The sequence below is a fragment of the Oryctolagus cuniculus genome, chromosome X (genome assembly GCF_964237555.1).
Source record: "Oryctolagus cuniculus chromosome X, mOryCun1.1, whole genome shotgun sequence".
NCBI lineage: Eukaryota > Metazoa > Chordata > Mammalia > Lagomorpha > Leporidae > Oryctolagus > Oryctolagus cuniculus.
The window spans coordinates 10,783,240-10,809,006 of NC_091453.1; the positions used below are offsets into that span (position 1 = coordinate 10,783,240).

At 41.3% G+C, this 25,767-nt stretch overlaps 1 protein-coding gene across 8 annotated transcripts in view; it reads right to left on the bottom strand.

The window, feature by feature from the left end:
• PCYT1B (phosphate cytidylyltransferase 1B, choline) overlaps positions 1-25,767 on the bottom strand; it is a 123,564-nt gene that overhangs the window by 30,231 nt on the left and 67,566 nt on the right. For 4 of the 8 annotated variants that reach the window (XM_008272466.4, XM_008272468.4, XM_002719992.5 and 1 more), the window contains 3 exons: positions 23,413-23,529; positions 4,440-4,591; positions 1,860-1,938 (listed from right to left, as the gene is read on the bottom strand). In XM_008272466.4, the coding sequence (XP_008270688.1) occupies positions 1,860-1,938; positions 4,440-4,591; positions 23,413-23,529 (348 nt within the window). The remainder of the gene's footprint in view (positions 1-1,859; positions 1,939-4,439; positions 4,592-23,412; positions 23,530-25,767) is intronic. The other 4 variants (XM_051827647.2, XM_070067216.1, XM_051827648.2 and 1 more) reach the window with 1 other exon arrangement.

Consider the following 25,767-nt stretch of genomic DNA (forward strand, 5'->3'; position numbering starts at 1 on the left):
AAAGAAATTCCAGGGTGGGGGAAATGTTTACTGCCAAGAACTTTGGAGAGACTTGCTTATGGCACTACCCTACCAAAGTGCAGTGTCTGGCTCCATGTTACACACAGAAGTCAAAAGCAACTTGTCTTGCCAGTCTCCATCTCTGCCTTTGCCTCTGCATGACCTACACTGCTTTAGCCTTTTTATTTTGTCCAAATGTAGTACACGTCATCTTACAGTCACACCTTTGTACAGATGCCACCAGCACAGGATTGTTACATGAGATGTCAAGATGTTCTTAGAAATGCAAATTATGAAAAAGCCACGCATGTATTTAAAAAATTTTTGCACTAAAATAAACTTAGCATTTCATTTCATCTTCCCTGAACTTTTTGAAGCACCCTCTTATTTTGGTGTACTTATTTTTTTCTGTCTCTGCTTGCTGTCTCTCAAGGGTAAGGGAAATGTCTTAGTCATATTTGTATCCCATTTTCCCTCAGACAGTTCCTGGTTTGTGGACGCATTTAAGGGAATCATGGGCCATCCAATGACAGTCAAAACCATCCAAAGAGCGTGGGCCTCTGGTACAGTGATTAAGATGCCACTTGGGACACCCATATCGGAATTCCTGGTTTGAGCCCTAACTACTCTGCTTCCAATCTAGCTTCCTGTTAATGCACCTGAGAGACAGCAGAAGATGTCTCAAGTACTTGAGTCCTGCTGCCCGCATGGAAGACCTGGATAGAGTGTCAGGTTCCTGGTTTTAGCCTGGTCTAGCTCCAGCTGTTGTGAGTGTTTGAGGAGTGAACCAGCAGTGGGAAGATTTTTCTCTGACTCTGCCTTCCAAATAAAAATAAATAAGTAACATTTAAACTTAAAAAAAAAATCCACGGGTGGATTTGGCTGCCTTATGAAGCAAGGAGTTGCCCATCACAGGAGATGTTCTACCAGGAGCTGGTAGTGATGCCAAAGAGGAAATGGGAATCTGGGTTAATGGCCCTTAAGCTCCCTTAGAAGCCTGTCCTACCTCAAGAGTCTGAAGATTAAGAAGACCAGGAAAAGGCTATAGCAACAGCAGGCTGAGAGCAGAATGGTGGGAGCAAGATGAGGGGAGATCCAGTGGTTCCTGGGAGTAATGGAGATGGTGCTGATGGCAGATGTCAGCAGTGGGCCAGCTCTGATAGTGTGAGGTGGACCAGACTTCTTAAAATCCCTAAGCATTTGGTAAGTCACTAAACCAGATTACCTGTCCCATGCCAGATAATGGTTTACTGTGTTTAAAAAGGTATGGATGGCTGTGCCTACAGTGCCAATAGCAGAGGTGCATGGGAGATAGTAAAACAGCAGAAACTAAGCCAGGCCATTACAAGATTTACCCATGCTTTTTGCCTCCACATGTGGTACCTAAGGATATTCCTGTCACATGACAAAATGACACTAAAAATATGGCAAGGCTGACTTTAGTGCCAAAGAGTCCAGATTATTAATTAGGCAGTTGTCTGACTTTTTCTGGAAGGAAATTTCTTAGAGTTATCAAATAATTTCATTATGAAGACTTAACTGTGGATGGGGAAAACGTCCTCTAAGCAACACAGTCCTGTTATTTAAGTCCAGTAAGCCCAAAAATGGAGCACTAGGTCTGAAGTTGAGTACTTTGGGTGCTCAGGTTTATTCCCATGTAAATATCTAATCAGTGTGTGTGCCATGAATGAGCCTTAGCATGTGTCAAAAGAGGTTTATAGAAGCTGCTTGGGAGATGCCTGACATTCCAACACCCTGTCTGGAGTGTGCTGCAGCTACAGGGTGCATGTCTATAATTACACCTGATTATTGTGAATCCAAACAGTGGACAGAAGGTGATCAGAGGGGGAATGACTTACCTGCTTCCTTGATATGCTTGTAAACATCATCAGAGCCAGCTGACGAATATGGAATGTCGTCATGAGCCACAAAGTCAATCTGTTGAAGAGAGAGAAAAGTGATGTCACCACTAGCATGGATGTCCCCACTGCAGATTTGAAGGGGATTGATGACCCCCAACTGCCTTTACAGAATAAGACAGTTATGTGTTGACAAAGTACAGATCTGAGACCCAGACTGAAAGATATTTCCAGTGGTCCCCATTTCCATGTGATAATGAGAACCAGAGAAGAAATTATTGCTTTATCTGCTTTGTTGGTCACTCTTGCCTCTCCTAACTCTGATGTGTTTTCTTGGCTCTTTTGCATCTAAGCTGTATCTTCAGGAAACTTACCTATTCTTCAGATTTTAATCCCTGTTGCTGTGATGCAGAACCCAGATCTCCATTTTCTGCCCCATTGGTGGCAATATACCTTCACAATTTGGTCATATTTTATGTGGTGAAAATAAATATCTTTCCTCATTTGGCCTTCATAGCCACCTTGTGAGCCAGGTAGAGCATATATTATTACTTCAGTTAGGACATAAAGCACTGAAATTGGGAAAGCTGATCAGATTAGCCCAAAGACAGATAGCCTGTTAGTAGTCTGAGGACAGCAGCCAGGGAACCAAGCCAGGCTCTTTTAACTCCCATTACAGATCTCTTATTTTCTGCAAAACACTTCTTACAACCACTTGAAAATTAGCCTGTCTGAACTTAATCTTCTGGAGAACTGGTGCCCCTTCCAGTAGCACTTCCATTTTCCCAGTTTCCTTAGGCTTAAAGTCTTGGAATTGGCCTTCTTTCCTTCTTGCCTTCACTCTTGGTACATAGGGCACAGGTGCCACTGGTGTGTGTGTGTGTGTGTGTGCGCGCACACGCACACATGCACATATATACACATACCCAGAACTTCTCCCCCATTGCTACTACCCAAAATCCAAGGCATGGCACTTGGATTCCTGACACCAACTTGAATTTGGCCTTCCTCACTGTAGGCTGTCTTCTCTCCAGCCCATCATGCTGTCTCATGGGGTATCCTCTTTAATCAGAGTTTTCTTCTGCTCATCCTCATGCCTGCTAATCTTCATCCCTGTATCCTACTACTTGGGAGATGCCTAACACATGCAAACACACTCTGCATGGCTTTCAATGTCTTTTATAAAGAGACCTCACTCTACCTTGAGAGGCAAAGAGTTTAATAGTTTAACTTGCCTGGGTATGTCTGATTCCTGTTCTATCACTTACTAGCTATACACCTCCTAAATTGGCAGTAGGATTTAATCAGATTTCTCAACCTCGATACTAGCAATATCCAAGACATTATCCAATAATGTCTCCAAATGTCCCTTGGGTGCCCACCGGTTGGGAATCACTGTATCAAATTATATAATTTTTGTAAAAGTGCTTAAAATGATAACTGGCTAATAGTAAATATACAATAAATGTTTCTTGTTATTATTTCTTCTATTCTCAATACTCAAATTTAGTTTCTCCCCCTCTCCAATGTATAATAACAACAACAACTTCTCATGGTTGCCATGAGATTGAATTCAATTCATATAATAGCAAAGCTCTTAGCACAGTTCTGGGCACATGGTAAATACTGAATAAATGGCAGTCATTGTTACCATTATTCATGCCTAGCACATGTTGAATATACAATAGATGCTTAGTAAAAAATGTGTTAGTGATTACTGGAAGTAAATCATATTGTAGTTTTTCCCTTTTCTTTTTATTCTTGCTGAGAAATTGTCTCCTCTGCTATTACCCATGCACATTTATCAGTGTTCTCTATTCTCTTCTGCATTGTGGATTTAAAAATAGAAAAGAAAATTCTTAGAACAGCTTAATCTTATTTTTTTTGTACTGCTTATAAAAGGAAAGAATAGCTCCTAATGTGGGACTGGTAGGGAGATACAAAGCACATAATTTGATGCATATCAAAAGAATTTCTCGTGTTTTCAACTAATAAAAATCTTATGTCAGTGGGAGTCTTAGGGTTGCAAAATCACAGATATAAAGTTCTTTCCTTATAGGCTGGCCCCTGACCTTCTGGATAAGATATGTATTCATTTGCTCCATGAAAAGAATGTCTGTGAATCTATAAGCACCAACAATGGTGGTGATAGTGATGACAGTGACATTTTTGGAGCTCTTACTATGGGCTAGTGTTCCAAGTACTTTACTTAGATTATCTCATTAGATTCTCAAAATGGTCCCAAGGAGGAAAATACCAATATCATTTCATTTCACAGTTGATGTAAGGGAATATAATTTGGGTAAATACCTTGCTTAAGGTTCCACAGTTGGGAAGAGACAGAGGTAGTATTTGGCCCTGGATGGTCTAGCTGCAGTACCCATGCTCTAGGAAGTGAGAAGATATCATGTTCCACGGTTGGGCAGAAGAGAGATGTTTTCTCAAGTGATGTCACATGGCAGTACCTAAAGTTACCTCTTCTAGGAATTGGAGCAGTCTGGGTTTTCTGCAGTCTTGGCTGAAGAACCAAACTCCCTAATCCTGCTCCTAAGTTAGAGGATGTGGAGAAATGAGGAGTACCTTGTGTTTTTCCAGAAACTCTGGTGTGAGTGTCCATGGAGCGTCTCTGATGACTTCGTCTACATAGCGACAGTGTCTGAGAGCTTCATATCTCTCTGCTTCATTCATCACGGTGAACCCTTTGAATTTGTGGGTGAGATCATCACTGCAGACTGAAACAGGCAAATGCATTAAATGCTGTTACCCCACCAGGCTCTCCTCATGCGGACATAGCTTCCTCAGCAAGACAAAGGAGCACAGCCTCACTAGGTGCTCGGCATAATTGAACTCAGATTTTTGCAGGAACAAAGGATCGGGAGAGTGAAGCAAACTGAAATCCACTAGGAATTCATAATTTTGTCTTAGTGCTAATTGCAAGTGTATTTTCCACTGAGGCTATTATTAAAATTATTCTCCACACTCCCTGACATGACTTTCATATCTTTTCTATTTCCCTATCCTACTCATCAGTGAAAATTACTCTTCAGAAATAAAATGACCAAATGAGCAGAAAAAGAACAGATAGGAGAGGAACTAAGAGGTCTGAATTATGAAATTTTGAACACCAGTTCCAATTCTTTTACTGGATTTCTATACTTAGTAACCCATTTACAGTTTTATACACACACACACACACACACACACGTCTCTCTCTGTCCATGTCCCTGGCCCCATTTTTCCCATTGCTCTGCCTTTCAAATCAATAAATCAGTCTTGAAAAAAGTAAACTATAAATATTACTCATGATCCTATCTTTTGGTTGGCAAGGCAGATTTCCTAAGGTTTCTTATATGTCAGGAAAAAACTATATGTGGGTATAGTTCCTATTTAGATAAATCCCAGGGAAGGTCTTGTTTTAGGCAGTCAGAATTACTTTGACTACTCCTTGCAATGAGGTTTTTTAAAGGTACTGTGTAAATATAATATATTCTCTCATTTTAAGGATATAAGATGTATTCTAAAAACACAAATATGATCATTTCCTTGTAACTGAATCATGGGCCACACTCAGAACTGAATCTGCCACAGAGTAAGTGCAGCCAGTTGCCATACCCAGCATCCTTGGAAAGCCTCTTACTGTAACCCCTTTACATACTGTACTTCCAAACCATAAGCAAAATTGCTGGCTCTGCCTTCAAGGGGTAGCAGGAAGGTGTTGATCCAAGTATCCAAAATTGTTAGACTGGAAGAATAAGTTTCAGTCATCTATCGTGCTGCATGGTGGCCACAGTTAACAATAATGTATTAAATATTTCAAAATTGCTAAAATAGATTTTTAATGATCTTACCACAAAAGATAAATTTGGTAAGGTAAGGGATATCTTGTTCAGCTTGATCGAACCTTTCTATAATGTACACAGTAGATCAAAACATCATACTCTACTTCATAAGCATACACAATCATTACTGCTCAATACTATGTGTCTTTTTAAAAATAATTCACCAGGGGCTGGTGCTGTAGCATAGTGGGTATAGCCGCAGCCTGCAGTGTTGGCATCCCATATGGATGCCGGTTTGAGACCCGGCTGCTCCACTTCCAATCCAGCTCTCTGCTTTGGCCTGGGAAAGCAGTAGAAGATGGCCCAAGTCCTTGGACCCCTGCACCTATGTGAGAGACCTGGAAGAAACTCTTCGCTCCTGACTTCAGATCAATGCAGCTCCAGCCATTGTGGCTGTCTGGGGAGTGAACCAGCTGCTGGAAGACTCTCTCTCTCTCTGCCTCTCCTTTCTCTCTGTGTGTAATTCCAACTTTCAAAATAAATAAATCTTAAAAAAAAAAAAAGATTCACCAGAAAAAAATAAGGTGATAAAAATGGGAATTCCTTGTAGATTGGGAGAAAATAAAAATAATATTTTAAAGATGTAATTATTTCTTTATTTAAGAGAGAAAGAGGGAATTACCTTCCATCCATTTGTTCACTCCACAAATGCCTACAACAACTGGGGTTAGGCCAGGCTGAAGCCAGGAGCCAGAAACTCCATCTGGGTCTCCCATATGTGTGGCAGGGACCAACTACTTGGGCCATCATCTACTGCCTCTCAGGCAGAGACCTGAATCAGAAGCGCAGGTGGGACTTGATCCCAGGCACTCCAAGGGGGGACATGTGGGAGTCCCAAGTAGCAGCTTATCCCATTGTGTCACAACTCCCACTCCCCAAAATTTTTAAAGTGCACCCAGAAGCCACATTCTCACTCTCTCTACTTTTCCCATCCATTCTCATTCACTGTCTCCTATGGGTTCCTGCAGTGACTTCTTAATTGGTCATCTGCTGCCAGCCTTGCCCACCCCCTTAGCCGATTTTCATTAGCCAGAACAAGCTCCTTGAAACCTGTCAGATTGCATCATTCCCACACTCAAACCCCTTTCCGCCTTCCTCAGGGTAAAAGCCAAAGTCCTTCAGCAGCCTACGGGCCCCTACAAGGTGCACACCTCTGCTCATCCTTGCCTCTCTGAGCCATCTCCCAATGTGTCCAGCCCAAGCCTCCTTGCTCTTTACTGAATCCACCCCAAATGCTCCCTCTCAGGACAGGACTTTGTATTTCCCATTCCCCAAACCTGGAAAAATTGTGCCTCAAATACAAGTTACTCCCAAATGTTCATTGAAAATGGATACGGTTATTTCTGTGCAAAAGAACTTTGAAATCCACGAAATAGTTTTTTCATAATATGTATTCTACACAAAGTTTTGGAAGACTCCCTCGTTCCTGTAGCACTCACTCCCTCTCTGTCCTAAGTTTTCCCCCACAACCCTCTTCTAAATCACAGTCCCTCCCTGTTTGACTTCCTGTTATCATACTCTATATCTTATCACTGGCATGTCTTATTGTTGGTATCCTCCTAAAACGTAAGCTCCCTGAGGGCAGGGACTTCTGTTTCATTTTCTGATGAATGGTACCTGGCCCCTAGTAAGCTCTTAATAGTTATTGAATGAATTAACACTGCCTGAAAATATTAGCATAGATAATGTTTACTGTTATTTAAAACAATAAATATATTTATGCAGGGGTATATTTCAACAACATACATACAAAATAAAAGGCTACTGAATCTCTAGATGCATCAGTATATGCCTGTAAGGGTATAGCTCCTACACATGCTGCCTGAAGTGTTTTCTGTTGCAACAGTTCACGTTACCACACAACCATGAGGCTGGCTGGAAAACATGGGTAAGTGAATCGCCTAAGGAGTTTGCTAAGTATCAAGAGGCCCAGGCCTCACTCCTTGAGATTTTGATTCAGTGGGTCTGTAGTGGGGCCCAGGCAGTTCTGGTTTGGACATGCTTCTGAAATGATTCTGATACATACAGCATTTGTATCCCTCTGAAGCTTACAGGGAACAACTTGAGTGAAGAACCTACCTGTCTTTTTTTTTTTTTTAAACTTTTATTTAATGCATATAAATTTCCAAAGTACGACTTATGGATTACAATGGCTTTCCCCCCGTACCGTCCCTCCCACCCACAACCCTCCCCTTTCCCACTCCCTCTCCCCTTCCATTCACATCAAGATTCATTTTCGATTCTCTTTATATACAGAAGATCAGCTTAGTATACATTAAGTATGGATTTCAACAGTTTGCTCCCACACAGAAACATAAAGTGAAAAATAATAGATGATTTTTTTAAATGATGATGAAATCAGAGCAGACCTATTGTCATGTTTAATCCCAGTGAGAGTCAAGTTGGGAATTGATAATTTCTTTTTTTTTTTTTTTTTTTTTTACAGAGGATCAGTTTAGTATGCATTAAGTAAGGATTTCAACAGTTTGCACCCCCATAGAAACACAAAGTGAAATATATTGTTTGAGCACTCGTTATAGCATTAAATCTCAATGTACAGCACATTAAGGATAGAGATCCTACATGAGGAGTAAGTGCACAGTGACTCCTGTTGTTGACTTTACCAATTGACACTCCTGTCTATGGCATCAGTAGTCTCCCTATGCTCGAGTCATGAGTTTCCAAGGCTATGGAAGCCCTCTGAGTTCTCTGATTCTTATCTTGTTTAGACAAGCTCATAGTCAAAGTGGAGGTTCTCTCCTCCCTTCAGAGAAAGGTACCTCCTTCTTTGATGGCCTGTTCTTTCCACTGGGATCTCACTCGCAGAGATCTTTGTCTACCTGTCTTTGATTCACCCTCATGACCAGAGGTGGGAGAAGGAGGAGGGCAGGTAGTAGGGCCATAAGGAGCATGTATTGATTTACTAACTGTATTGGCTTTTGACTCTGTAGTCAGGAATTATTTATAGGACATATATATATATATATACATATATACACACATACATACACACATATATGTCATATAATTGAAAAATTGGTCTGAGACTTTTTAAAATGTTCATTTAAGACTTTATTAAAATGCTACCTCAAGAACCACATGGAGCAGAGATAGATTTCAGATCCATCAACTTTATATTTTAAACAGCACAAAACTAGTCTGGGCCGTATCCTCCCTAACACTGAACCTGCACCTAAGCAATTTGGTATAACATCCACATGACCAAGATAGATAATGGCCTCCTTACAGACCAAAAAGAAAACAAACGTCCTGTTTATGCCAATACAGGGCCCTATTTTCATATCCCAGGAGTGACCTCAAGAAACAGCTGAACATGCTGACCAGTTATTGTCTAAACATTAATTATGCCCAAAGCAGCACTGTTGTTCTTGAGTCTTGGCAAATGCACTCTGACAACCAGATGGAGAACTCTGAGCGGTGGTATTCCATGGATGAATTCACTGAGCTCTCCGGGAGCTACTGCTATAGCTAACATCTCCTGGCAGCTCATGAGGCTCAAAATCAAATACCCGACAGGAGAGAAAAATATAACAGAGATTGGACTTTGTAGTCCAACAGGCTTGAGTTCTAATCCCAGCTCTGCTACTTACAACTGGGAGACTTACTCAAAATCTCCAAGCCTCAGTTGCCTGGTCTTTGAAATAGAATGAAGCTTTGAGAGTTAAACTTGATAATCCATATGAGCAGAGAACAACGCTCAATAATACTGGCCATTTATTAGTACTAGTAGTAATATCAGTCATTTAGACAGCCATTCCTTTGAATCTTGTGTGCTATATTTTTCCTGTGCCTGCTGCTAGCAGGTGTCCATGCCTCATGGTATACACTTTGCAGAAGCTGTGAAGCTCAAGTTGCTGGTAGAGAGCCTGGCTTCCTGGATGCTATTTTCCCAAAGCCATAGCTACTTGGGAAAGAAGAGAATGACAGAAACGTTTCCTCCAAACTGCAAGGAAAAGACCAAATGTTTGCAGATCCTATAAGTAGCAGGGGCTAAGCAGCAGAGTCTAAAGAGAGATGAAGACACAAAGCCCTAGGCACTGAGGTTCCCACATGGACATAGACTGCAGGTGCCTCGCCTGTGACAGGTGCAGCAAGTCTGCTTCTAGTAATTATGAGGGCTCCAGTGATGAAGGCAGTACAAAAATAGCACTGGCTTGAAAAGTGAAGTCCCTCTCCTGTTTCTATGTACATTTGGAACATTTGACTCTGGGGAGGTGAAGAGAGTCTAAGGATAACTAAGACTGAACTTCAAGCAAAATAGTATGTTACAGAAAAGTTTACCTTCAATTAAAATATAATAGACATAAACCGAGGCTATGGAATAATATTATATCTATTATAGTAGCAATAGTATGTATGTTTATTGGTGTTATTTTTATTCTCTTCCTATGAGGCAGAGGTGGGTATTTGATGACTCTTAACCCTTAAAAAAACATATAGAGAAGACGATTCTGAATGAATTTTATTTTCTTGACCTGTTTTTAAATAACATGAACTGGGGCCAGTGCTGTAGTGTAGCAGGTAAAGCCACCACCTGCAGTGCCAGCATCCCATATGGGTGCCAGTTTGAGTCCTGGATGCTCCATTTCCAATCTAGTTCCCTGCTGATGCACCTAGGAAACCAGCAGAGGATGGCCCAAGTGCTTGGGCCCCTGCACTTACTGGGGGACCCAGAAGAAGCTCCTGGCTCCTGGCTTCAGATGGGCCCATCTCTGACTGTGGAGACCATTTGGGGAGTGGATCGGTGGGTGGAAGTTATCTCTCTCTCTAACTCTACCTTTCAAAATAAAGAAATCATTTATAAAAAAAAAAAGTGCATGGAAGAAGGAATTAAACATTTGAAAAAAGTAAATGACATGAACTTTTAAGTTAAAATGGGGGGAAAAGGGCTTTAAAACTGGATAGTCTTGGCCGGCGCCGCGGCTCACTAGGCTAATCCTCCGCCTAGCAGCACTGGCACACAGGGTTCTAGTCCTGGTCGGGGCGCCGGATTCTGTCCCGGTTGCCCCTCTTCCAGACCATCTCTCTGCTGTGGCCAGGGAGTGCAGTGGAGGATGGCCCAAGTGCTTGGGCCCTGCACCCCATGGGAGACCAGGAGAAGCATCTGGCTCCTGCCATCGGATCAGCGCGGTGCGCTGGCCGCGGCAGCCATTGGAGGGTGAACCAACAGCAAAAGGAAGACCTCTCTGTCTCTCTCTCACTGTCCACTCTGCCTGTCAAAAAAAAAAAAAAAAAAAAAGTGGATAGTCTCAATTCATTAAAATAATGCCAACAAGGTCAGCTTGCATAGAGAAATTTTCAAGTCACTACTGGCTACATGTTTAAAACATTAGAAATGCAGGTATTATAATCAAAATGTAAAACAGTGACAGTTGTTTCTGCGTAAGGTTCAGAAGTAGACTGTAGTACCTCTAGTTATCACAGTTTCTGTTCTTTCTAATAAGTTATATCTGCCAAATATCAAGTGTATCCACCAAATTCCTGCCCATGTACTTGCCTCAACCTGAGTGGCTTCATGAGTGAAGCCCTCGTTCCACCCAGGGGAATTCCTATGGCAAACCTACCTACTTATTGTGAGGAGGACCACAGTTAATAGGGCAGACTCTTCCAACTCATCTTAAGTGTTTCATTTGCTGACTACACACAGAATATCAAGAGCCAGCCTTTCAGCTAACAACATAGAATACCTATTCCTTTTTTTTAAAAAAAAAAACGGCAGAGTTAGAGAGACAGAAAGGTCTTCCTTTTCCGTTGGTTCACCCCACAAATGGCCACTACAGCCGGCACACCGCGCTGATCCGAAGCCAGGAGCCAGGTGCTTCTCCTGGTCTCCCATGCCAGTGCAGGGCCCAAGGACCTGGGCCATCCTCCACTGCCTTCCTGGGCCACAGCAGAGAGCTGGACTGGAAGAGGAGCAACCGGGACAGAACCGGCGTCCCAACCGGGACTAGCACCCGAAGTGCCAGCACTGCAGGTGGAGGACTAGAACCCGAAGTGCCAGCACTGCAGGTGGAGGATTAGCCTAGTGAGCCGCGGCGATGGCCTACCTATTCCTTTTTTAAAAAACAAGTTAAAAATTTTAACTGACATAAAAATTGCATATAGTTATGGGATGTCACATGGTATTGTCATATGTAATGTACAATCAGGGAAATATATATATATGTCCTCAAACATTAACATTCCTTTATGATGAAAACATTCAAAATTCTTTTTTTTCTGTTTTGAAGAGAAATATACAGTACGTTATCACCCAACTGTGCAATAGAACAGAATACCTATTCCTAAAGGGCTCCTTAGTTTTCCTCAGTATAGAAGAGTCTGCCATTAAGTTGGTTTGTAATAAACCAAAAAGATACTCTAAGATCAAGGTATCCTCAAGCTAGGGTACACGTACCCCTAGTGGCTTGCAAAGACTTTTCAAGGGGCATCTGAGCACAAGGGTTTTAAAACAGTCAGTGTCCATATCCTCAACTTCCAGTGGTACCCTTTCCTACAATTAATGGACCTAAACAGTCTCTGTTCAAACCCACCCTTGCCCCACTGTAAAAAAGAAATGCACCATCTAAACCTTACTGTGTTGCATTTCAGGGGTTGAGGGGTTTAGTCTTTAAGCCAAACCAGGTAAAAAACTCATTTACTTATTATTCAAAATACCATGAACCTATAAAGGTTCCCTGTCTTTCTCTTACACACATTCCTTTGAGAGGTGAAGACTGGTGCTGGAAACTAAATGTGGAGGAATGGAGAATAATGCACAGTTTTACCTGGCAACTTTACCTCCTCTTCTCCCAAGTATTATCAGAGAACATGCTGATCTTGAGATACAGGCCCAGGAATTCAAAGCAAAAGGCGCATTGCAAAGTAATATTGAATGCTAAAAATGGATTTTTCATGTAGCTAGGAGTAAGCATTTTTCTAGCTATTCTCTATACTCATATTGAATCCTAAAAATGGCTTTTCTCTTGTAGTTAGGGGTAAGCAGTTTTTTTCCAGCTATTCACTTCAAAATCACTTTAATAAGCCAAAGGTATATAGGCTGGTACTGCTGCTGCTTAGAAATGTAACTGGAATATTTTCTGGAATTATCAAGATTTTCAGGTTACACTGAAGCATATGGATAAAACATTTACATGATTTTTTTTCAGATGCCATGTGCATAATTTTAAAAGAAAAGTAAAAAAACCTCTTTTATCAACTCACGTAAAATATTTGTTCCATTTAGAAACAATCCCTATCCTGTTTCATATAAAATGTTTATTTTCTATTTTTTCAGAATAAAAACTATCTACTTCCATACCAATTACTTTTTAGTAGTACATATCCCTTTTTATCTTTAAATATATGGTATCTAAAAAGATAATTTATTTCTGATTTTTATATTTTTATTTTTCCATAAAGCCAAACACTAGAATTTGCTACACACAAGCAATATTTAGAGAAAGAATAACATCCCTTTTCAAAATCATACTTCTCTCTTGATATATATGTTTATCTATAAATTACATTACCTTACTGTAAGTTTAGTACATTGATTCAGTGTTTTGTTTATAATCTATATTAGATCTACATTTTTTTATTTCTGTTTTATATATAACATTCTATAATTTATCAGTTTTTATAAACTCCTTGAAGTATATCAATATTTTTAAATTTATAATTATAATAATACATTTAATTATAAAGGTATTATCTTGGTTTTTAAGTTCTTAGTAGGTATGACACTGAGAATCCGTTTTGTCAATTAGGTTAGAAGTTGCTTCTGCAAATTTAGTAAGCTAAAACTGTAGCCCCCGATTTTTTTTTTTAATTAAGTTTTAAGCAAATGATGAAAACTTTTATCAAAAAGTATTGGATCATCAATGGTATAATGAGATTACCAATGCTTCCATTTTCCCAACCCTTTGGCATATATCTGGTTGTATATGCTGCTTTCAAATAAAAGAATAAGGGTTATAATTAAGAGTCATTTGATAACTCTTAACATAGCCTTTTGTTGTAATTCTCAGAAAGGGAGAAAGCAAATTATTCTAATTGCTTGGTAACAAATCCTTTTGCAATCTATTGTTTGCAACAATTTTGAAGGAGGATCTTAACAAACTGTCACTTGATACAGCATTAAAATTACTTTTGATAACAAGAATAATAAATCATTTTGTGATTTTTGGCAAATAACTCAGGAGTTCAAAGAATTGGGTAGCACCACTATAATACTCCTTTCATTCAAACACTTACATATGTAATAAGGAAAAATAGAAATAAAATTGATGTTAAACCCTGCCTCATTCTAGCAGGAAGTTATATTCATCCATAGGTACATCTACACATAAGAAGGTTCCATTCATTTCATTAAGTGATATGTTGCTGATTAAATTTGTTTACATATAAAATGATTATTTATCAAATTTATAATGTGTTCTTTGGTTACTTGTGTACTAATTTATATATTCATTTCAAAGAAGTATGATAGAATGATAATTAAAACAGCTACAAGCATTAAAACACATCACATTAGGAAAAATTGTAGAAGAAAAGCAGAATGAAAATACAAGTTTAAGGAGAAAAAGGGAAATTTGTAAAATATTTGAAAGTGAAAAAGGCTTGTTATATATTCTGTAAATATAAGATGGTGTGTTTCAAAGCATATAGTATTTAGACACCATGGTATGCATTTAAGCAATTAAGTAACAACTCCGATTTTAAAATGTGAATATTGGATTTTTGGTTTCTATCTGGCATGTAAAAAACTTAAATGTTGCCACTGCATTCTAACAGTAAGAAAGAAGTTGAACATACTGAAAAATCAGTGATAGTTCTTAGATCTATCAGAAAAATCAGGTCACAGGGCAAACTGCTGCCCCCCAGTTGGAGAGACAGACAAGCAGGTGCAGATTTGTAACTTACTGGAGCAGAACGCCCTAAGTAGAATCCTCCAAGGAAATCAGTGCTGGGCTTGGGCTTAAACTGACAGATTGTGAGGGGCTTAGTGTGGACAAGTCTGAGAGTTTAAAACTCCAGGGGCACACAATCTTGGGAAATCCTCACACTTTTGTGAGTTTTACCACCAGGAGTTCTACCTGGTCCTCAGAGTACGTGTGGGAGAAAAATTCCCTTGTGGGTCTAGCAGGGGAAGGAGAAAAAGAACCATTCTGAAATATGCCAGAGCACCGTGTTCTTTAAAAACACCTGCTCTGGCCGGCGCTGCGGCTCAATAGGCTAATCCTCCGCCTTGTGGCACCAGCACTCCGGGTTCTAGTCCCTGTCGGGGCGCCGGATTCTGTCCTGGTTGCCCCTCTTCCAGGCCAGCTCTCTGCTGTGGCCAGGGAGTGCAGTGGAGGATGGCCCAAGTGCTTGGGCCCTGCACTCCGTGGGAGTCCAGGATAAGCACCTGGCTCCTGCCATCGGATCAGCGCAGTGCACCGGCCACGGCGGCCATTGGAGGGTGAACCAATGGCAAAGGAAGACCTTTCTCTCTGTCTCTCTCTCTCACTGTCCACTCTGCCTGTCAAAAAATAAATAAATAAATAAATAAATAAATAAATAAAAAAAAACACCTGCTCTGAGCAGAAACTATTTTTTAAAGAAAAAAATTAAGGCAGGGAAGAGAGAATCATCCATCTTCAAGTTCACTGTTGGATGGCTGCCATGGCTGGAGTTGGGTTGGTCCAAAGCCAGGAGCCAGGTGCTTTTTCTAGGTGTCCAATGTGGGTGACAGGGGCCCAAGCATTTGGGCCATCTTCTGCTTTTCCAGGTGCATTAGTAGGGAGCTGGATCAAAAGTGGCGGCAGTTTTACCTGCTATGCCACAGTGCCAGCCCCAAGGAAAAATCATTTTATCTGAGTAGCCTGGGGATTCACTGGAACCTAACCTACCTAGGGGAACGAAATTCCAGATTTCAGCCCTCTCAGCTCTTCTTATCTCACATGAGTGGAGAAGAAATAATACTGACAAACACTGGTGAAGTTCACAGTTCAGGACATGGGTTCAACAAAAAACTGAGAACTAATTATAGGACCATAGAATGCTTTCTCTCTTCCTACAACTTGCCTCTGCTTAACTAAAGGCCTATTTACTGCAGTTCCTTTTACCTACAACTTCAACTCTGCCTTTCAACAAAAAAACTACAAGGCACACCAAAAGGCAAAGAACACAGTTTGAAGAGACTGAACATGCATCCGAACCACAGTCAGATTGTCAGGAATGTTAAGATTATCAAACCAGGATTTTTTAAAAAAAAAAAACTATGATTAACATGCCATCAGAAATGGACCAATACAGCTGACAGAAATTGGTGAGGACATAGTAAACTCAACAGTACCATCAATCAATTGGATATAATTAACATCCATAGACTAATCCATCCAACAACAGAAGAATATATATTCTTCTTAAGCTCACATGGAACATTCATTCGCTAAGTCAGACCACATTATGGGCCATAAAATATATCTTAACAAATGTAAAAGAATAGAAATCGTACTATGTCTGTTCTCAGGCCATAATGGAATTAAATTAGAAATCAATAACAAAATGTTAAGTGGAAAAATCCCAAAATATTTGGAGATTAAATAACACATATCTAAATAATATATGGAATAAAAAATCTCAGAAATTTAAAAGCATTTTGAATTACATAAAAATTAAAATATAAAATCAAAATTGTGGGATGTAGTGAAAGTAGTGCTTAGAGGGAAATCTGTAACATTGATGCATATATTAGGAAAAAAGATCTAAAATAAATAACCTAAGTTTCCACTTAGGAAAATAGAAGAGGAAGAGCAATTAGATCCAAAGTAAACAGAAGAAAAAAGAAATAATGAAAACTAGAGCAGAAATCAATGAAATTGAAAATTGGAAATCAATAGAAAAAAAAACAAAATATAATTCCTTGAAAAATTCAACAAAATCAATAAGCCTCTAGTCAGGCTAATAAAGATTAAAGGAAAAAAGACAAATTACTAATATCAGAAATGAAAGCAAGAGGCCAGCATTGTGGCATAGCAGGTAAAGCTGCTGCCTGTGACACTGGCATCCCATATGGGCACCAGTTCAAGACCCAGCTGCTCCCTGCTGATGCACCTGGGAAACCAGTGGGAGATGGTCCATGGGCTTGGGCCTCTGCATCCATGTGGAAAACATGGAAGAGGCTCCTGGCTCATGGCTTCAGCTTGGCCTAGCCCCAGCCATTGCAGCCATTTGTGAGTGAACCAGTAGATGGAAGATCTCTCTCTCTTCTTGTTTCTCCCTCTCTCTCTGTAACTCTGCCTTTCAAATAAATAAATAAATATTTAAAAAAAGAAATGAAAGCAAGACCATCACTATAGTTTACCTGGACACTAAAAAGACAATAAAGGAATACCGTGAATAACTCTATGCTGACAAATTTGATAACCTAGATTAAATGGACCAATTCCTTAAAAGACACAATTTATCAAGTCTCACACAAGAAGAGACATATGAATAGGCCTGTATCTGTTTTAAAAATCAAATCAATAATTAATAACCATCCAAAACAGAAAGTACAAAGTTAACATTGGTTAACTGGTGAATTCTACCAAACATTTAAAGAATAAAATATACCAATTTTCTATAATCTCTTCCAGAAGATAGAAGCAGAGGTATTTCTTCCTAATTCATTATATGTGGTCAGTATTACTGTTATCCCAAAATCAGACAAAAATTACAAGGAAAAAAACCTACAGATTAATAACTGTCTTGAACATAGATGCAAAAAATCCTCAACAGAATATTAGCAAATAGCATTTAATGATATGTAAAAAAATTATACACCATTCCCAAATGGGAGTTATCACAAGTATGTAATGCTGGTTTAACACTCAAAAATGATTAATGCAATCCATCATATCAACAGCTAAGAAGAAAAATCGCATGATCATATCAGTAGGTGCAGAAAAACAGTCTGACAAAATAAGACATTGATTATTTAAAAAAAAAACAACTCAGCAAATTAGGAGTGGAGGGGGACTTCCTCAACTTAATAAAGAACGTCTGCAAAAACTTACAGTTAACTTCATATTTAGTGGTGAGAAACTTGAAACTTTCCCACTAAGATTAGGAACAAGGCAAGAATAATGCTCTCCCAATTGCTTTTCAAAGTTGTACTGGAAGTCCTAGCTAATAAAAAAAGGGGGAATACATATGCAGCTCATGGGATTTGAGCTCCAGTACCATGCCCACACAGCAGTTGGCCTACACACAGGAGTCTGTTTAACAGACTCAGGATTAATAGAGACAAATAAAATATAGGATACCATTAAAATTGATAGAATGGTTAAAAGATATTTCATAGTATTATAATCCAATTATTTTTAAATAGTATAAGAAATCTGTAGAGAAAATACATACAGAAACTATTCTTTATATTGCCTGTGATTTATTTCTTATTGTCACTGTCTCCAGAAGTCTATGCTCCACTTTTTATAGTTTCCTGTAGTGTTGTTTCAATTCTCATCCGTAATCTATTCGTTGTCACTTATGAAAGGATATGACCTCCATGGTCATTTAGGTAATTTAACATGCCCCTGGCTTCCACAGAGAGCCCATACACTAGCCTTGAAGGGGTATCTGAATTTCTTTGTAAGTTGCTACAGAAGACATTGTTCATTGCATTATTTAAAGTCCCATATTCAGGCCGGTGCCGCGGCTCACTAGGCTAATCCTCCGCCTAGCGGCGCCGGCACACCAGGTTCTAGTCCCGGTCGGGGCGCCGGATTCTGGCCCGGTTGCCCCTCTTCCAGGTCAGCTCTCTGCTGTGGCCAGGGAGTGCAGTGGAGGATGGCCCAAGTGCTTGGGCCCTGCACCCCATGGGAGACCAGGAAAAGCTCCTGGCTCCTGGCTCCTGCCATCGGATCAGCGCGGTGCGACGGCCACAGTGCGCTGGCCGCGGCGGCCATTGGAGGGTGAACCAACGGCAAAGGAAGACCTTTCTCTCTGTCTCTCTCTCTCACTGTCCACTCTGCCTGTCAAAAATAAATAAATAAATAAAAATAAAGTCCCATATTCAGTGACCTCTGAAACACTTATCCCGGAACTCAGAGAAGGAAAGATAGATCTTCCTCATGGAGCAGTATTAGCTGGTGGAGTTTGAGAACTACAGAGAATTGCAGGATTTTTTGGTAGGAAATCTGCCCCTCCTCTGCTTTACTTCTTGGCTCCCAACTCCTGCTCATATTAATTGTCCTAAGTGTTAAATTGTCTGTGCTGGTCTGGAAAGCTTTCCGTAAGACAAACAAATTCACAAAAATGGCATTGCTGTAGCTGCCATGGCTGCTGCACTTGCCCCAGTGTCGTCCTCACTGGCGAGAAGAATGCTGTGCAGGCAAATTGGATATTTTGGCTTTTGTGTGCCCTCTGTTCATTCATGCATTCATTCTGCACAAACATCACCTCCTCTGAGAGGCCTTCCCTGACCTTCCTACCAAAAACATCCCTCCTTCCTGCACCCAGTCACTCTCCTTTCTCTATTTTATATTTCCTCATAGTACCTCAACTGCGTATTTACTGTTTCGTGGGCCATTTCTGCCTTCTCCGCAGACTGTTAAGTTCTCTGGGGACATAGTGTGTTTTTTGATGGCTACATTCCCACTGAAGAGTGCCTGGCACATAGTAAGTGTTCAGTAAACAGCTGGTGAGTAGAGTCATCATTCACTGAATCAGTGAAACCACTGTTGTTGCCTAATGACCTAGAGAGGTGCTCAGGTTAATTTCCTGCCTTCTCCACTTTACAAGAATGTACTGAAAGCTGCACATTTCCTTTCATCTTACTTTGGGTGTGATAACCCAGGGCCATGGCTTGTGTACCTATTAACTGTGACTGACTCATTAGCACCTCCAAACCCAGGTTACCCAATGACCAAAGCCCAAAGAAATGCTGCAAAGTTGTGTCCCCACCCTCAGTAGACTAGGACAAGATTCTGGTAGTAATGCTCATATTCATTCATATTCTCCCTCCCTGCCTCCCTCTCTCCCTCTCTACCTCTCTCCCTGTACCTTTCAAATAAAATGAAAATAATTCAATTACACAATTTTAAAGGGGATGTAGGCATTTGGCACAGTGATTAACTTGCTGTTTGGGATGCTTACATCATATATCAGATTACCTGCTTTGAGTCCTGGCTTCTCCACTCCTGATCCAGCTTCCTGCTAATGCACACCCTGGGAAGCAGCAGATAATGGCTCTAGTACTTGGGTCTCTGCCACCCACATGGGAGACTTGGACTGAGCTCCAGGCTCAAGGCTATGGCCTTGCCCAGCTCAGACTGTTGCACACATTTGGGAGTAAATCACCAGAAGGGGATGATTCATTCTCATTCATTCTTTCTCCCTCCCTCCCTGCCTCCCTCCCTCACCTTCTCACCCCCTCCTTCTCTCCCCCCTTCCCCTCTTCCCATCTCCTTCTCTCCTCCTCCCTCTCTGCCTTGCTCACATCTTCCAAATGAATGAAAATAAAGAAATAAAAACTTCAAAAAATAAATGTTTTTCTATTCAGGATAAATGGATAATGTGATCAGACGTCACAGTCCCTGCCTGTTCTGCATTCCATCTGCACAACTTCCGTAGTAACCACTACCTTTCACCACCTCTTCCTTCTGGAAAGAATTCTAGTCAGTGGCCATGTGCCCATGTGGTCATCACTCTCAGCAAATTTATACTAGGGTTCCTCTTAAATATCCAAAATGTAGGGTTTTTGTTTGTTTGTTTGTTTGTTTGTTTTTTGACAGGCAGAGTTAGAGAGAGAGAGACAGAGAGAAAGGGCTTCCTTTTCTGTTGGTTCACCCCCCAAGTGGCTGCTATGGCAGTCGTGCTGTGCCGATCCGAAGCCAGGAGCCAGGTGCTTCCTCCTGGTCTCCCATGCGGGTGCAGGGCCCAAGCACTTGGGCCATCCTCCACTGCCTTCCTGGGCCACAGCAGAGAGCTGGACTGGAAGAGGGGCAACCGGGACAGAATCCAGAGCCCCGAACGGGACTAAAACCCGGGGTGCTGGTGCTGCAGGCAGAGGATTAGCCTAGTGAGCCCCAGTGCTGGCCCCAAAATGTAGTTTTAAACTTGAAAAAAATAACATAACTTAAGCAACAGGTACTAGCAGACTTACTAGCACCTTTTTCTCACGGTGGAGGTGTTTGGGTCAATACTAACCCATTACACGTAATGCTACAAAAACCCCTCACGGCAAATGGATGTGCCATTTGCAGAAACTGAAGAAGTGAGGTGCAGATGCAGGTCTCCCTGGTCGGTTCCCGTCTCTTTTACCCAAATTGAAATAGGTGGGCCTTCAGGAAGGGAAACATTTCAATCACTTCTAACCATGCTTCTCTTTCTCTAGGCTTAGGAAATCAGTCATTCCCTTCACTGTGACCCATGATCCCCTGGGTGTACAAATCTCCACTTTTTTTTTACTTTCCTTATCTTTGTTCTTAAATCCTACTAGCTCCTCTTTTCCAGTTTATTATAATTTATATAATATGTTATTATGAATTAAAGTTGTCCCACTGTGCTTTGGAACACTAGAAATTGGTACTTCTGTCTGACTTGCTTCAGAACCCGTTATTCAGCTCCTTTTTATTCCTCCATCCTTTCCAGCCTCTAGTGAACACTGTTCTAAGTTCAGATGGACTACTTAAAAAAAATTAATGTAGTTATTTGAAAGGCAGAATGGTGGTGGTGGGTGGGTGGGTGGAGATCTGTGTGCTGGTTCACTCCCCAGATGGCCACAGCAGGTAGATGTAGGCTAGGTTGAAGCCATCAGCCAGGAACTGCATCCTGGTCTCCCACCTGGGTGGTAGGGCCACCTTCCGCTGCCTGATTGGAAGCAGGGCAGCCGGGATGCCGCTCTCTGATGTGGGGTGCCGCATTGCAAGTGGTGGCTTTTACCCGCTTTAGCTTCCATATATATGTGAACCTACAGTATTTGTCTTTCTGCAGGTGGCTTGTTTCACTTAACAGAACGATCTACAGTTCTGTCTACATCTCTGAAAATGTCAGGATTTCCTTCCTTGTTATGGTTCAGTAGTATTCCATTGTGACGTATACCACGTTGTGTTTATCCATCAGTGGGCATCTGGGCTGATTCCATAGCTTGGCTGTTGTGAGGAGTGCAACTGTCTCTTTCATGTGCTGATTTTGTTTCTAGATCTTCTGTTTCCCTTTTTAATTCTGACAATTTTTGCTTCGTATATTTTGGTGTCTATTATTAGATTTGCATAGGTTGACAATTATACCTTCTTTCTACTGAACCTTTTGGTAATATCTTGTTTTATTAATATATTCTTTGTCTCTGGCATCCTTGTTTGATTTAAAGCCATTTTGTCTGATACTAGAGTAGACACTGCTGCCCAGTTTTGGTTACTGTATGCATGGGGTATCTTTTCTGTCCATTCCCTTTGAGCCTTGTTGTGCCTGTGACTCCAAAGTCAGAATTGTGCAGGTGACATTTAGTGGGATCGATTTTTTTTAATCTCCACTGTGCCAATGTCTGTCTTTTGGTTGGCAAATTTAGTCCATGTACATTTCATTACTGATAAGGAAATCTCCACTTCTTTACTGCACTATATAAATTTAACTAATTAGGACTGTGTTAAGCCACTAGTGTTAGCACAACATCATTCTAAGTGCTGTGGGTCACACAAAGGGAATAGACAATGACTTTATTTGCCCTTAATCATCCTGAACTTCCTCAAGATTTGAAATCAGAATAATATTGCTTTTTCCCTAACTCTCTAGAAAATGCTATATACATGCCCCAAGCAATAGGAGAAAAACATTAATGGAAAACATGAAGCAATTGCCCTGGATGGTATTATCTGTCTCTCTGAAGATCAGTGGTATACAATGCCATGATGTCATTTCCTCTATAGTTTTTTTTTTAAGATTTTTTTATTTGGAACTCAGAGTTATAGAGAAAGGGGGAGAAAGAGAGAGAGAGAGAGGGAGGGAGAGAGGGAGGGAGGGAGGGAGGGGTGAGGAGCGAGGAGCGAGGAGCAAGGAGTGAGGAGTGAGAGCTGGGCCAAGCCAAAGCCAGGAGATTATTCCAGGTCTCCCATTTGGGTGTCAGAGACCTAAACACCTGGGTCATCTTCTGCCTCTTCTAGCCCATTAGGGAGCTGGATCGGAAGCAGAGCAGCCTGGGATTGAACTAGGGCCTATAAGAGATGCCGCTGTTGCAGGTGGCCCCTCTTCTGTAGTTTTTTTTTTTAATTATGTATTTTTTTGAGAGGCAGAGAGGAAGAGAGAGATACCAAGACAGAGAGCTCCCATCTGCTGGTTCACTTCCTAAAGACCCACAACAACCAGGGCTGGGTAACACTGGAACCAGGAATTGGAAACTGAATCCAACTCTCCCACAAAGGTGGCAGGAACCCAAATACTTGGGCCATCACTGTTGCTCTCCAAGATCTTCACTGAGATGAAATTGGAGTCAGGAACCATGGCTAGGAACTGAACCCAGGAACTCTGTTTTGGGACACTAGAGTTTTAACCACTAGGCTAAACATCTGCTTCTACCCCTATAGCTTTCTAAATATCATTTTGAATTTTAGTTAGTGAACAAGTAATCCAGTATGAGCTGAATTGGAAGCATAAACAATGTCAGATTCTATTGATGGAACTCTGAAAGGGACCCTTTTTAGGAAGCATAGTACAAAGGAGTTTTCTGGACAAAGAGAAAATGTTCTTACCTCCTACCAACAAGTAGCTGTTGGGAAACAGTGTTTTTGCTTGCATAAGTGCCCTTGCATGACCTGAGTGGAAGAGGTCAAATATTCCATCTGCATATACTCTGACAGGCCTGTCAACTGTGGAAGAAAGAAATCACTGTTAACACAACTGCTGAATAACAAATCCGAGTTACTCTCCATCAGTACAGCTCCATAAGAAAGTTTACATGCGTAAGACACAATCTCTATGTACCATCAACTTCAGATTGGTATGTGAAATTGACTTTAAAAACAGGTTCTTCTTGGGCTGGCGCTGTGGCATAGTGGGCTAAGCCTCTGCCTGCTGTGCTGGAATCCCATATGGATATCAGTTTTAGTCCCGGCTGCTCCACTTCTTTTTTTTTTTTTTAAGATTGATTTTATTTATAAAAGGTTATAGAGAGAGACAGAGACAGAGGTCTTCCATCTGCTGGTTCACTCCCCAGATGGCCGCAACGGCTGGAGCTGTGCCGATCCGAAGCCAGGAGCCAGGGGCTTCTTCCAGGTCTCCCACGTGGGTGCAGGGGCCCAAGGACTTCAGCCGTCTTCTACTGCTTTCCCAGGCCATAGCAGAGAGCTGGATCAGAAGAGGAGCAGCTGGGACTAGAACTGGTGCCAGGGCTTTAACTTGCTGTGCCACAGCACTGGCCCCTGCTCCACTTCTGACCCAGCTCTCTGCTATGGCCTGGGAAAGCAGTAGATGATGGCCCAAGTCTTTGGGCCCCTGCACCAGTGTGGGAGACCCAGAGGAAGCTCCTGGCTCCTGGCTTCAGATTGGCTCAGCTCCTGTTGTTGCAACCATCTGGGGAGTGAACCACTGGATGGAGGACCTTTCTCTTTGTCTCTCCATCTCTCTGTAACTCTTCCTCTCAAATAAATAAATACAATCTTTAAAGAACAGGTTCTTCTTAAGATATCAAAATATAGTAAGAGCAACAAAATTAAAATCAAACTGGAACATACGTTGCTGTCCAACAGGAAAGACAAACAGAGCATTGGGTATTTCTCTCAACCCAGAGTGGAGCCTGGATGTCTGAGCCAGAGCCTGGCAGGAACATCAAGGTAGGGGTAACTGAAGAGCCCAATAGAAAGGACATGTGACTTCATCCTTGTCTGACAGTCCTAAGCGAAGACCCCAAGTCTTGTTCCCTGCTAGAGTCTGCTCATGGCACTCAGACATAACTTTGAGCCTTTCTTACCAGGTCTGAAGTCAGCCATGGTAGGAGGGTTTACACCATACAAACTGGCAAATGCTGTAGATCATGGATTATTCCCCCTTGGAAGGCCAGTGGTTAACATTTACCAGCATGTTAGTGCACAAGGCCACCATAACCTCTTTGGCATCATAAGAGATGGGGAGCCACATGATGCAAAAGGGAATGAAGTCGGGGTGTAAATGTTGCACATGGGGGTGGTGCTTAGGGTTGGAAGTGAGCAAGCAACACTATAGTCCTTCCTAGATATAAAGATCAAAAGTGAAGAGGCCACACACGGTAGACACTGATAGTAGCATATGGTGCTCTGGGAAGTGCCATTCCATGAGGAAGAGGGACATACTTCACCACCACCTCCTGGGAGGCAAGCGACTATACTTGAAACGGCAGGATGACAGTATTGCCAAGCCAGGACAAAGTCCCAACCCCTTCCAGTCAGAAGTACCAAGAAAGAACTTAGAAAACAAAAATGGTAATGACAGTGGACAAGAGGGTGCAACAACATTTTGGGAAGTTGATGATCAAGTTCTGAATGCTTACAAGGAGTAAGAATGAAGAGTGCAGCACACAGGGAAAGGGCTCACTGGACTTCCTTGTAAGCCTAACAGGCATCCTGACTTTTTAAAATGTATGCATAATGTTGATTTTACAAAAACACGTTTTTAAAAGAAGGAAATCAATGCAAACTTCTATTGAATGAACTTTAAGACTTAGATTTTTTTTTTAAATGGGAGGGATAGGTGTTATGTTGCAGCAGGTTAAGTCACTACTTGGGATGCCTGTATCCCCTATCAGAGTGCCTGGGATCGAGTTCCACCTCTGCTTCCAATCCAGCTTCCTGCTGGATTAAATACTGATGGGTTAAATACTTGGGTCCCCTCTACCCATATGGGAGACCTGGATTGAGTTCCTAGCTCCTGGCTTCAGCTTGGCCCAGCCCTAGCTGTTGAAGGCATATGAGAAGAGAACCACTGGATGGAAGATTCATATTTCTCTCTCTCTCTCTCTCTCTCTATATATATATATATATATACACACATATATATATCATTTCAAATAAGTAATCTTAAATACTTAGATTTAAAATCATGATAGCTTCTTGATGCAATGCAACTTCAATAAT